The sequence below is a fragment of the Canis aureus genome, chromosome 16 (genome assembly GCF_053574225.1).
Source record: "Canis aureus isolate CA01 chromosome 16, VMU_Caureus_v.1.0, whole genome shotgun sequence".
Classification (NCBI taxonomy): domain Eukaryota; kingdom Metazoa; phylum Chordata; class Mammalia; order Carnivora; family Canidae; genus Canis; species Canis aureus.
The window spans coordinates 31,956,147-31,967,182 of record NC_135626.1 but is presented as its reverse complement, the minus strand read 5'-3'; the positions used below and the strand labels follow the sequence as shown (position 1 = coordinate 31,967,182).

The 11,036-nt window shown below is 40.9% G+C and overlaps 1 protein-coding gene across 1 annotated transcript; it reads left to right on the top strand.

Annotated features, from left to right (window-relative positions):
• Nucleotides 1-4,898: 4,898 nt before the first annotated feature.
• Nucleotides 4,899-7,162, top strand: KIF2B (kinesin family member 2B). Its single transcript, XM_077852672.1, has one exon. It carries the CDS (start codon nucleotides 5,009-5,011, stop codon nucleotides 7,061-7,063), a length of 2,055 nt encoding a protein of 684 aa, XP_077708798.1. The 5' UTR covers nucleotides 4,899-5,008; the 3' UTR covers nucleotides 7,064-7,162.
• The last annotated feature ends 3,874 nt before the right edge of the window (nucleotides 7,163-11,036 follow it).

Genomic DNA, 11,036 nt, shown 5'->3' with positions numbered 1-11,036 from the left:
AGTTTGACTAGAAGTCTCCCCTCTGAAACATCTACCTATTATTTCAGTTTTTATAATTTTACAAAACTTGGTATGTCCCTACTCTGGATACCAGGTACACAAAAGCAAGTTTAGAGAGAAAGATGCAGATACTTTTAATCAAAAATGGTAAGTGTACTGTCAAACATAACTATGGAATAAAGGTGGGAATTGAGAGGAAGGCAAATAATCTAGTTGTGATTGAGGCAGAGGAGAAGAAGCTGTGAATGTCAAGAAATGCTTTTCAAGAGAAGTGATGCTAAGTCTTGATGGTTTAGCACTTCCATAATTGAATGTTCACACATGTTATCTCAAAGAGCACACACTATGCTCCTCTTCTTTATAAGTATATATAGAAAGGTCTTTTCTCAAACCTTCTCGAGAACAAATATCCAAGTTCCTATAATTCTTGTTCATAAAAGTATTATGTATCCCTTATAGTTTTTTGTTCATTCCATAGCAAGCAATTAACTTAAATACCCTGAACTGCATGATCTAAAGCCTCAAAGGGCAAGGAATACAGCATGTGGCTTTCAAGTTAAAGGGCCATGGCTAAGCTACAAAGACATCTACTTTGCTCATGGGTAGCATGATTTCTGTAGTTGTAGCGTGAGTTACAAGCAAAAAATACTGATATATACATTATGAGCAAAACCCAAGCCTCTCCCTTCAGCATACTGAGTAAAACTGAAACATGAAGGCTGATCAACAAATAGGTTTAAAGTGAGACACCGTGGTTAGTTCAGCCACCTTGGTTAACACCATAGACTAACTTCCACAATCAACAGATACATAGGAATCATGTAAATATCCCCATGTAAGCAGTGCTGTTTAATAAGCTGGGGAAAGATGGCTCAAGGTTGATGTCGTTGTCATAGAAACAATTGCCTATTAAATCAGTAAGAGGCTAGAGAAATGTGGACTTATCAGTTCTGGTTAAGTGCAGTGCATGGGGAAAATGTCGAAATGTCAAAAGACAGAGGTTCCTGCTGTAATGGTAAAATACTATTCTTATTTTAAAAGGTAATTTTCCCATTGTTTTCCAAAGGCATACACCTACTAAGTTACCCGTCTACTCCTTAAAAAAAATGCACAGAAAAACCACAACTTTTAAACTGGAAATGATGAATTCCATTTCTTCAAAGAGATTTGGGGAAACTTACTGAGCTCCTCTGAAGACTAAATCAACTGCAGGTTGCATCCGTATACTGGAAAAGTACAGCCCCCCTTGGTGATCAAACAAACTGAACAGCTGCTAGGTGCCCATTAATACAGTGCTAGAAAGGTGGTTATTTGATGCATTTCTCCTGGGAGGTTTGTATCCAAAATGAAACTAGAAATCACATTCTGTCCCGTAAAGTTATTCTGACAGGCCCAACCTGGGAGCAGGTATGTAATTAATAGATGAAAATTACTAAGCTCATTTCCTGTGCTTACTTTCTCCCATACTACCCTCTCTTGAGGGGTCTACACACGATACTTGCTAGATTTCTATAAAAGGGCGGGGGGGGGGGGGCGGTGGGACTTGAAATAAAGAGGATGTATCAGTTGTTTGGCAAGGCATAAGCTTCTAACAGGGACACGGAAAAAAATGTGTAAATGGTAAGCTCCTTGAGGGTAGTATAGGTTTGACATAAGAAATAGCAGGTGATAAGTATTTCATAGAAATAGATTTTTTGGTTATTTTTAGTAAAAAAAAAAACAGTGTCTCCAACCTTCAGTATCTAACCTGGAGAAGCTGCTCCTCTATCACATAGCCATTCAGGTCTTGGTCAAGAATGATGCTGTAACTTGTATCTAGGTCTTCACACTTTGACAAATACTATATTTATTTCATTAGTGAAGATTCACAGTGTTTTCTTAGATGGACAGTTTCCTCAGAATAAATTCCACAAAGTGAGAAGGTTATGTCAATGGTGACTTAATTCTGAATTCTGTATTAGTAGATAAAAAAGATATTGCTGCAAATGTAGTTTCAAATTACCAAAATTGTCAAAGCACTCAAATGACTCTCTCAGATTATTGTTATATTTACTTATGAGAATTTTCTTTTGTAGTTGCTCCTGAAAATGAAGATTTTGAGTCCCCTTGATCAAACAAATCTAACCAGTACCAGATACTATTTCCTAGGAAGGGACATCTCCATTTAATGCTATTTTCCTGAGTATTATCAACAAGGTTAGAGCAACATTTCCAGGGGTAGAGATATTTAGGATAGGGATTAAAGAGGTCAAGGAAAGTTTATTCTGGTCTAGAGAGAAACCAGTGATTCCTGAGGCATGTGTTCCCAGAACTAGCAGCATCAGCATCACTTGGGAACTTGTTAGACATGCAAATTCTTGGCCCCACCTTATATTTCTCCATCAGAATCACTAGGGAGGGGACCAGCAATCTGTTTTAACAAGCTCTAGGTGAATTTCACCTACCCTTTATATGGAGAACCACTGGGCTAGAAATTAGTAATTTGGAAAAAAAAAATACTTTGAAGGACCTCAAATTATTCAGTACAGCTCAATTTTAGACTAAGTGTGGAGGGTATAGCTTGAGGATGAAAAGGCAGTCAAGGTGGCAATGTGCACCTGTGCTCTCGTATGGAATTTGTACTGTATCAATTAGGGTGATGGAGAGCTACTAAAATGTTTGTAAGCAGCGAATTACTATGGAATTAGCTGTCAGAATAACTCTAGGAGCAGCATGAGAAATAGACCGAGTCCCTGATTGGATGACGATAACCCCAAGGAAGTAGGGTTATAATTGGTTGGGAGATTAAAAGATGTCACAGTTAAATAAGACTTCCAGAGACGGGGAAAGGACTAACTCCAAATCAGAATGGGCTGAAGAGGAGGGAGAAGTCAGCGGGTGGATGTTGGAACTCCTAAGAATAATTAAAAATACTTAAGAGTGCATGCACTCTCTCACTCTCCCTTTCTCCATATATATATTATTAATAATAATAATAAACGGTGGAAATACATGAGATAGTCAAGGCGAAATATATAGAAAGAAGACAACTAAAGGGGAGGAGTGAGGAAAAGTCCTAAAATAGCTAAAAAGACCTTTATGGATATGCTGGACAGCAAAATAAACTTTAACCTTTGATTTTTGCACTACCACTTTGAATCTTGTCATTTATGGTCTATCTGTAAAAAAATAAATAAGTAAATAAAAATCACTGCCTCAGGTATAAAAATGTGCTTTACCAAGAAGAGCTAGAGTTTGTATAATTTTGAGAGAGACTACATTTTTTTCAAAGATAAATTATATATACATATATATATAAATGTAAATTTATATATGTATAACTTGAAAGCAGCAAGTTTTTTTTTACAGCAAGTTTTTTTTTTTTAAGATAATTTAACCTAATGAAAAACAGAGGGATTAGGGTCATTTACATAATGCCCTGACAAAAGGAAAACAAAAACTGATTTCAAGCACAACTTTCAATATTGATAAGTTGGAAAATTAAAAAAATAATAATCATAAAAAGATAGTTGGAGAAAGTCCTTTCTCCCGTCCCTCTACTAGCATTCAGCATCCCCCTGAAATGAGCACAACATACTAATCCAACTTACCCAATATCCCCCCAATACACCTTCTTTTTAAAATCTAAGTTTTACTAAATTTACCGAGGAGAGGGACTTCCATTAAGAAAAAGTCGATTTATAACAAGAATGTGCTTCCATCATGGCCCTTGGTCCTAAAGAAGGTTGTAAGGACACCAGGCTACTTCATGCCATTTTGAGGCTGTCATTGAAATTACCACCAGACTTACAGCCAAAAGACAATGTGCTATGCGGAAGGAAAAGAAAATGTCACCTTCATCTTCATGTGGCCTATCTAGCAGTTGATGTCAATTTTTTTTTAATTTTTAAAAATTTTTTGTTTTTGCAAGTAAATCATCCTACAGAAAAAAAATCTGCAATCCTGCCAAAACATACAGTTGCCTCTGATGATCTTAGCTGCCCTTTCATTTCCCTTGACCATCCTGCCTGCCCTACCTTAACTTCTAAAGGACACATGCACACACATTTTGGGATGAGGAGGGGGTATAAGATGAATTCTCTTTCCACCAACAGTCCCTCCTTTCTCTCCAAATTATGCATAATGAGGCCAGTAGTGTAATTACTGAAAGAATTTAGAAAGGTAATTACTGAAATAATCTCAAAAATGGTGGTGTCTGCCATGCAACAAAACTCACTTTAGAGCTACCAGAGCCACCTGGAATGTGATAAACACTTTGTGTTTGCAAACCCAGATGCTGCACGAAAGGAAATGCCATATTAGCAAATTACCACAAGAAGCCACTACATTCAACTCATTTTGATTTTGTAATGAGAACTCCCACTGAACAGGAATAACTTGAAGTTGTGACTGTTCAAAGTCCGGCAAGTTTTGAAGGGGATGTGGGCCGGAAGAAGGATGGCAGGTTTGAGGGAGTTTCTCTGGGATCCTGCCCTTAGAAGCCTGTGATTTGCAGACAGCTCTACCCTCACTTGCTCCTGCTGATCACTAAAGGGTTGAAGCTGAAGCGAACATTCACCGGTCCTCAAACTGAAGCACCTAGCTTAGACGCTGCATGCGGCTCCAGACTGCAGGCCGGAACGGATGGTCCTAAAGCTGAAGCGCAACAGCCCACGGGACACATACCACGCTCCTAACTGCGACCCCTATGTACTCAGTGGCAGAGAACAATTTTTCTATTCCAGCTGTCTTTGTACCTAGAATCACGAATGTGACTTCACCCCCCCACCCCCCCACCCCCTGCTTTCACCTCGTGGCCCCTTCCTCCCCCCCCCCCCCACTGCCACTTGTCTCCATCCCTTTGTGACGCCAGTGGTTGAGGCAGAGCCTTGGTATGGGACTCACAAAGGCAGGTGTAAACCACAAGCGCCTCAGTGCCCTGGGCGCTTCAGGCTGGCTTGGGCTCAGGTCCTCCTGCTCCAACCCCAAGGGCCCCAGAAAGCGAGCCCTGACACCTCCATCCTTCACCATGGCCAGCCAGTTATGCCTCCCGGCCGCCCCCCGCCTGGCAGCCTTGAAACCCTTGAAGCCGCCCTCGGGGGACGTGCAAGTGGGTATCTGCGTGGCCATCCAGCGCAGCGACGGGCGGATCCACCTCGCTGTGGTCACAGAGATCAAAAGAGAAAACTCTTGGGTCACGGTAGAGTGGGTCGAAAAAGGAGTTAAAAAGGGCAAGAAGGTTGACCTAGAAACCATATTCCTGCTGAATCCCGCGCTGGCCTCTGCTGGACACCCCACGCCGTCCCCGCTGCTGCGCTTGTCTCTGGCGCCCGCTTCAGCCATCGGGGACCAGGGCTCCGCCACGCGCTGGATTGCGGCCATCCCCCAGAAAAACGAAATGCCCTCAGGGGACAGCCTGGCTCTCAGAGTCCCCAGCAACCCTTGCCTGATGAAGCGGAAAAAGTCCCCCTGCCTCCGGGAAATTGAGAAACTGCAAAAACAGCGGGAAAAGCGCAGGCGGCTGCAGCTGGAGATCCGAGCTCAGCGCGCCCTCAATGTCAACACGGGAAACCCCAACTGCGAGATCATGCGCATGATCGACGAGTACCGCAGGCACCTGGACTGCAGCAAGGTGTCCAGCCTGGAGCCCCGGGAGGACCACCGCATCTGCGTCTGCGTGAGGAAGCGTCCCCTCAACCAGCGGGAGACCACCATGAAGGACCTGGACATCATCACCATCCCCTCGGACAACGTGGTCATGGTGCATGAGTCCAAGCAAAAGGTAGACCTCACTCGCTACCTGGAGAACCAGACCTTCTGCTTCGACCATGCCTTCGATGACACCGCCTCCAACGAGTTAGTGTACCAGTTCACTGCCCAGCCGCTGGTGGAGTCCATCTTCCGCAGGGGCATGGCCACCTGCTTTGCCTACGGGCAGACAGGCAGCGGGAAAACGCACACCATGGGCGGAGCCTTCTCGGGAGGGGATCAAGACTGTTCTAAAGGCATTTATGCCCTGGTGGCGCAGGATGTCTTCCTCTTGCTCAAAACCAGAGCTTATGAGAAGCTGGACCTCAAAGTCTATGGGACATTTTTTGAGATTTATGGGGGCAAGGTGTATGATCTGTTGAACTGGAAGAAGAAGCTGCAAGTCCTCGAGGATGGCAATCAGCAAATGCAGGTGGTCGGACTGCAGGAGCAGGAGGTGTGTAGTGTGGAGGATGTGCTGAACCTCGTGGAACTAGGAAACAGCTGTCGGACTTCTGGCCAGACATCAGTCAATGCCCACTCTTCCAGGAGCCATGCCGTGTTCCAGATCATCCTAAAGTCAGGAGGGAAACTGCATGGCAAGTTTTCCCTCGTTGACTTAGCCGGGAACGAAAGGGGAGCAGATACTGCCAAAGCCAACCGGAAAAGGCAGCTGGAGGGGGCGGAGATAAATAAAAGTCTCCTAGCGCTCAAAGAATGCATCCGAGCTTTGGGTCAGAACAAGTCTCACACCCCATTCAGAGCCAGCAAACTGACGCAGGTGCTCCGGGACTCCTTTATAGGCCAGAACTCCTCCACTTGTATGATTGCTACCATCTCTCCAGGAATGGCCTCTTGTGAAAACACCCTCAACACTTTAAGATATGCAAATAGAGTGAAAGAATTAGCTCTGGATTTAATGCCCCACCATCGTTGTGTCTATCCGGTTGGACCTGAGGTGCCACGGATGTTGGAAAATCACATTAGAAATTCAAAAACATCCCTTCAGAGGGATGGATTTATTAATATACCTAATATACAGAGTGAAAAGGAAAAACAGGCTAAAGACATCGAAACATTATCCACTCCGTTAGTGGAGGATACAGGGAGGACTTCATGGAAGGAATCAAGCCAATGGCCAGGGAACAACATCCAGGAGACAGCTGGTGAGGGAAATTACGATGCTGATTTTTGCATTGCCCAGTTATTGTCCATTTTGGATCAGAAAATAGGTATTCTGACTGAGATTCAAAAGAAACTGAAATTATTACGAGCTGACCTCCAAAAGAAGACCAAGTATAATGGAGCCAATGATAAGAGGTCAGATCTGAAATGATGGATACACTGCTGTGGCCCCTACCTCTCTTATAAAAGAAAATGTCTAAATTATCTAGATATAAAGATCCTTCTGGAAAGCTTAAAACATCTTAAAATATGCTTGTCAGAAATGTTCTCTTTCTTCCTCCGTATTTCTGTAGTTCATTTTCATTTTGTAGGACATTGGTGCTCAACTGGGAACCACTTGCCTCCCTGGGACATCTGGCAATGTCTGGAAACTTTCTATTGTCAAAACTGAGGTTGAGGGGGTCAGTGATACTGACATATATTGAGTAGAAGGCCAGAGATGCTATTAAATATCCTAAGATGTACCAGATAGTCCCCACAACAAATAACTATCTGGTTAAAAATAGTACCAAGATTGAGAAACCCTGCTGTAGAAAGAGTCTAGCTATGATGAAACCAGATATGCTAGGTCTGTGACCAGGAAAGCATCAAATTACAGATTAAAGGAACCAGAATTACCCCCCTCCCCCGCCCCCCAAAAAGAGACCAGAATTAGAACATATCAAGGGTACACAATGGAGTAAATCTAATGATATCCACTCATGAATTTCTACTGCATGGATATGTAGATTCAAATGGTTTCTAAGCTCTAGTCAAATAGGGGGTGGGGAAGGGAGGGGATTTTCTTTGAGGGAATCTGTGAGAACCTAGAATTGAGAGAGAGCTTTATTTTTAATCTTTTGAGTTGAAATTGGCAGAGCACTGTACTTCCTGAAAGTGATAAAGTGTGTGTGTGTGTATGTGTGTTGGATAAGCATTGGTTTTGTTGAGTATGGTGTCTTTAAACTTTTTTTCCTCTCATTTTCTTGCCAAATTTTGTGCTTATATAATTCACATAAAACTTTCCTCCATCAAATTAAGGTGAGGAGCAAGTCAGCAAAGTAGTAGAAAGGTTCTAGCCTGAACCAGGACACATCCCATAAAGGCTTCACAGGGAATGTGGGAGATTAGCAATGCCTTAAGTCAATTGAATAAAGAAAAAAATTCCTGATTCAGAGGTCACAAAGTCCATCATTTTGGGGGAAAACGGGAGATAGAAGCTAATCTAATTTACAAATATAAATATAATAAATACCCTAATACACATCTACCTTAAGCAAACATATTGATAAAATACTATAATGAAATGATTAAGGATCTTTTGCTTCCAAGTCCATCAGTTCCAAGCTCCTTTTTAAAAGAATACAATGGAATGATTTGCAAAGAAAGTGCATGGCAGATGGGAGAAATTTGGGGACACAGAAAACAAGCATCCAAATTCTGTTAACTACCTTTGGCAGACATGACCTATTGTTTTCAAATTTTTCCTCTAAGTTGCAAAGACCTCACTGGCACTAAGAAAACAGACACTTCGTAACTACCATAGGGTAGAATGGTATTATCCTAGCAAAAAGTTATCAGTGTAAAACAATTAGGATCATCAGGAACACCTGGTCTCTAATAACCAGGCAATATTATGGTTTCTAAATAATTTTCTCTTCAGCTGCTTTACCTGCGCAGGTGAAGTTATATACTATTTTAAAATCAAATGAAACTTTGGACATCCATCTTCCCTTAGTGCTAGAAGATCTTTCCTTCAAAATGAGATGTTTTTAATCTAAGTTACTTTTGTATGCAAAGAAAGAAGTATGAGATAAAGAATCTTGCCTGGGTTCCAGTTCCAGCTCTATTATAGTTAATATCTGTAATTCTTGGTAAGTACCTTTGTCCCACTGAACTGCTTTCTTTTATTTATTTATTTATTTATTTATTTATTTATTTATTTATTTATTTATTTTTTGCTTTCTTTCCTTTAAATCAGGCTAATTATAGCACCTGCTTCCAAAGATCAGAGGGTGGTTTTACTTTCTCCCTCCCTCTCTGCATCTTTTATGCCAGTGACCAGCGCCTATTATTGTTCTTGTTGTAATTGTCCTCATTGTTGTGCTACGACCCTCATCTCCCTCATTCCCCCTCTACCACTCCTGCCACACAAGTTTGGGTAGCCTACTGGGAGTTTCAACATTCTGATATCAATAACATCAATTTTTTTCTATTTTATTTTTGAATGACATGCGATTTACAGTGCACACAAATCTTATCCAAGAATGTTAACAAAATGAGTACACCTATGCAACCACCACATATAGCAAGAAGAGAACATAATGTCTCAGAAACCTCATTCCTGCCTCATTTCCATTCAGTCTACCCTGCATCAAAAGTAAGGACTATTCTGACTAAAGTTATCAAAGATAAGTTTGCTTCTTTTTCATATTTATGGGATCATACCCTAGATACTCTTACATCTCTTATTTCTCTCAATCAAAATAATCTATGATCTGTCCTTTTTACATTGTTCTATAGTGTTTCACTGCATAAATAGCTCATAATTTATCAATTTTACTCCTGATGGAAAATTGAGTTGTTTCTATTTTAAACAATTACTAGTGAGACTGGGCATTCTTACATATGTCATTTGGTGCCGATTTATATGTTAAGTATGTCTCAGAATGGAATTCTTGGATTTACAATATGTGTATATTCAGCATACGGGTGATGTCAAGTTCTCCAAAGAATGTAGACCAATTTTACACAGCCACCAGCATTTTACAAGAATTATGGGTCCTCCGTATATTTGCCTACATTTAATATTGTTATTTTGTAAAATTCTAATTTTTACACCTTCTCATGTGTCTGGAAACCAATCTCATTATGTTTTTTCCCTCCTGATAATTAAAGTTGAAGATGTTTATATATGCTTACTGGCTATTTAGCTATTCTCTCTTGTGCCATATATGCACTCTGGATGCAAGTTCTTCTGTAGACTAGACTAAGACATTGCAAATGTCTCCTAACCAGTCTGTGGAATGGCTATTCACTCTCCTGATGGCATCTTTTAATGACCATAAGCTTATAGATTTACTGAAGGTCAATTTAGTAGGTTTTTAAATCTAATGGTTAAGTTGCATTTAGTAAGTCTCTATCTATCCCAAATCACGAAGGTATTTTCTTTTGGCATCTTCTAAAAACTATCACTTGGGCTCTGATTGGATCCAGCATTTGCTCATCTGTATGTCTCCAGGTCAGCAGCAGAAAGAGCAGGACTGGAGCCAAGTAAGACTCAGTACATACAGTGTGCGGCTTCTTTGAGTCTACAAGTGGGACTATGTTTGCCAAACCTGTCATTAAGATGTTGTCCTGCCTTCTCAAAGCAGTTCTCCTCAGTCTTAGGCTCCTACCTGGACCCCCAAGATCCTAAAAAGGCGTTTCTGTCTGTGGATGGTTGGCACATCATTGTTTATTGACTAGGACAGGAGCTGGGGACTTTCTGTTCTACCACCTTGCTCACCCTATGAGTCTTATGTCACCTAGAGTTCTCTTTATGGGAAGATGTTACTAACTTGATGTATTTCGTACAAATAAGGTGATTTAGATTTAGTATGTTTTCTTAAACCATTTTAATAAGTTGTATTAATTTATTATCATAGAACTATAGTATGCTCAATATATTTAATGGTCATATTATTGGTTCCTAAGTTTTCATTCCTGATACTGTACCCTTTTTTTCTTAATCAGACTTGTAATATGTTTATAAATTTTTTTAAAAGAATTTATTTATTCATGAGAGACAGAGAGACAGAGAGAGAGAGAGAGAGAGGAGGCAGAGACACGGGCAGAGGGAGAAGCTGGCTCCATGCAGGGAGCCTGATGCAGGATTCAATCCCCGATCTCCAGGATCACACCTGGGGCTGAAGGCGGCGCTAAACCGCTGAGCCACCCAGGCTGCCCTATGTTTATAAATTATTATCAGTCTTTTCAAAGAAACAACTCTTGGCCATTTATTTTCTTTATTGTATATTTCTTTCCATTTCATTAATTCCATTTTCCCTCCTTTGTGTAATTTCTGCTTTTTTTTTTTTTTTCAATTTTTTGAGCTCAATACTTAGATCATGAATTTGTCAGCTCTCTTTAGGCTTTTAATATTA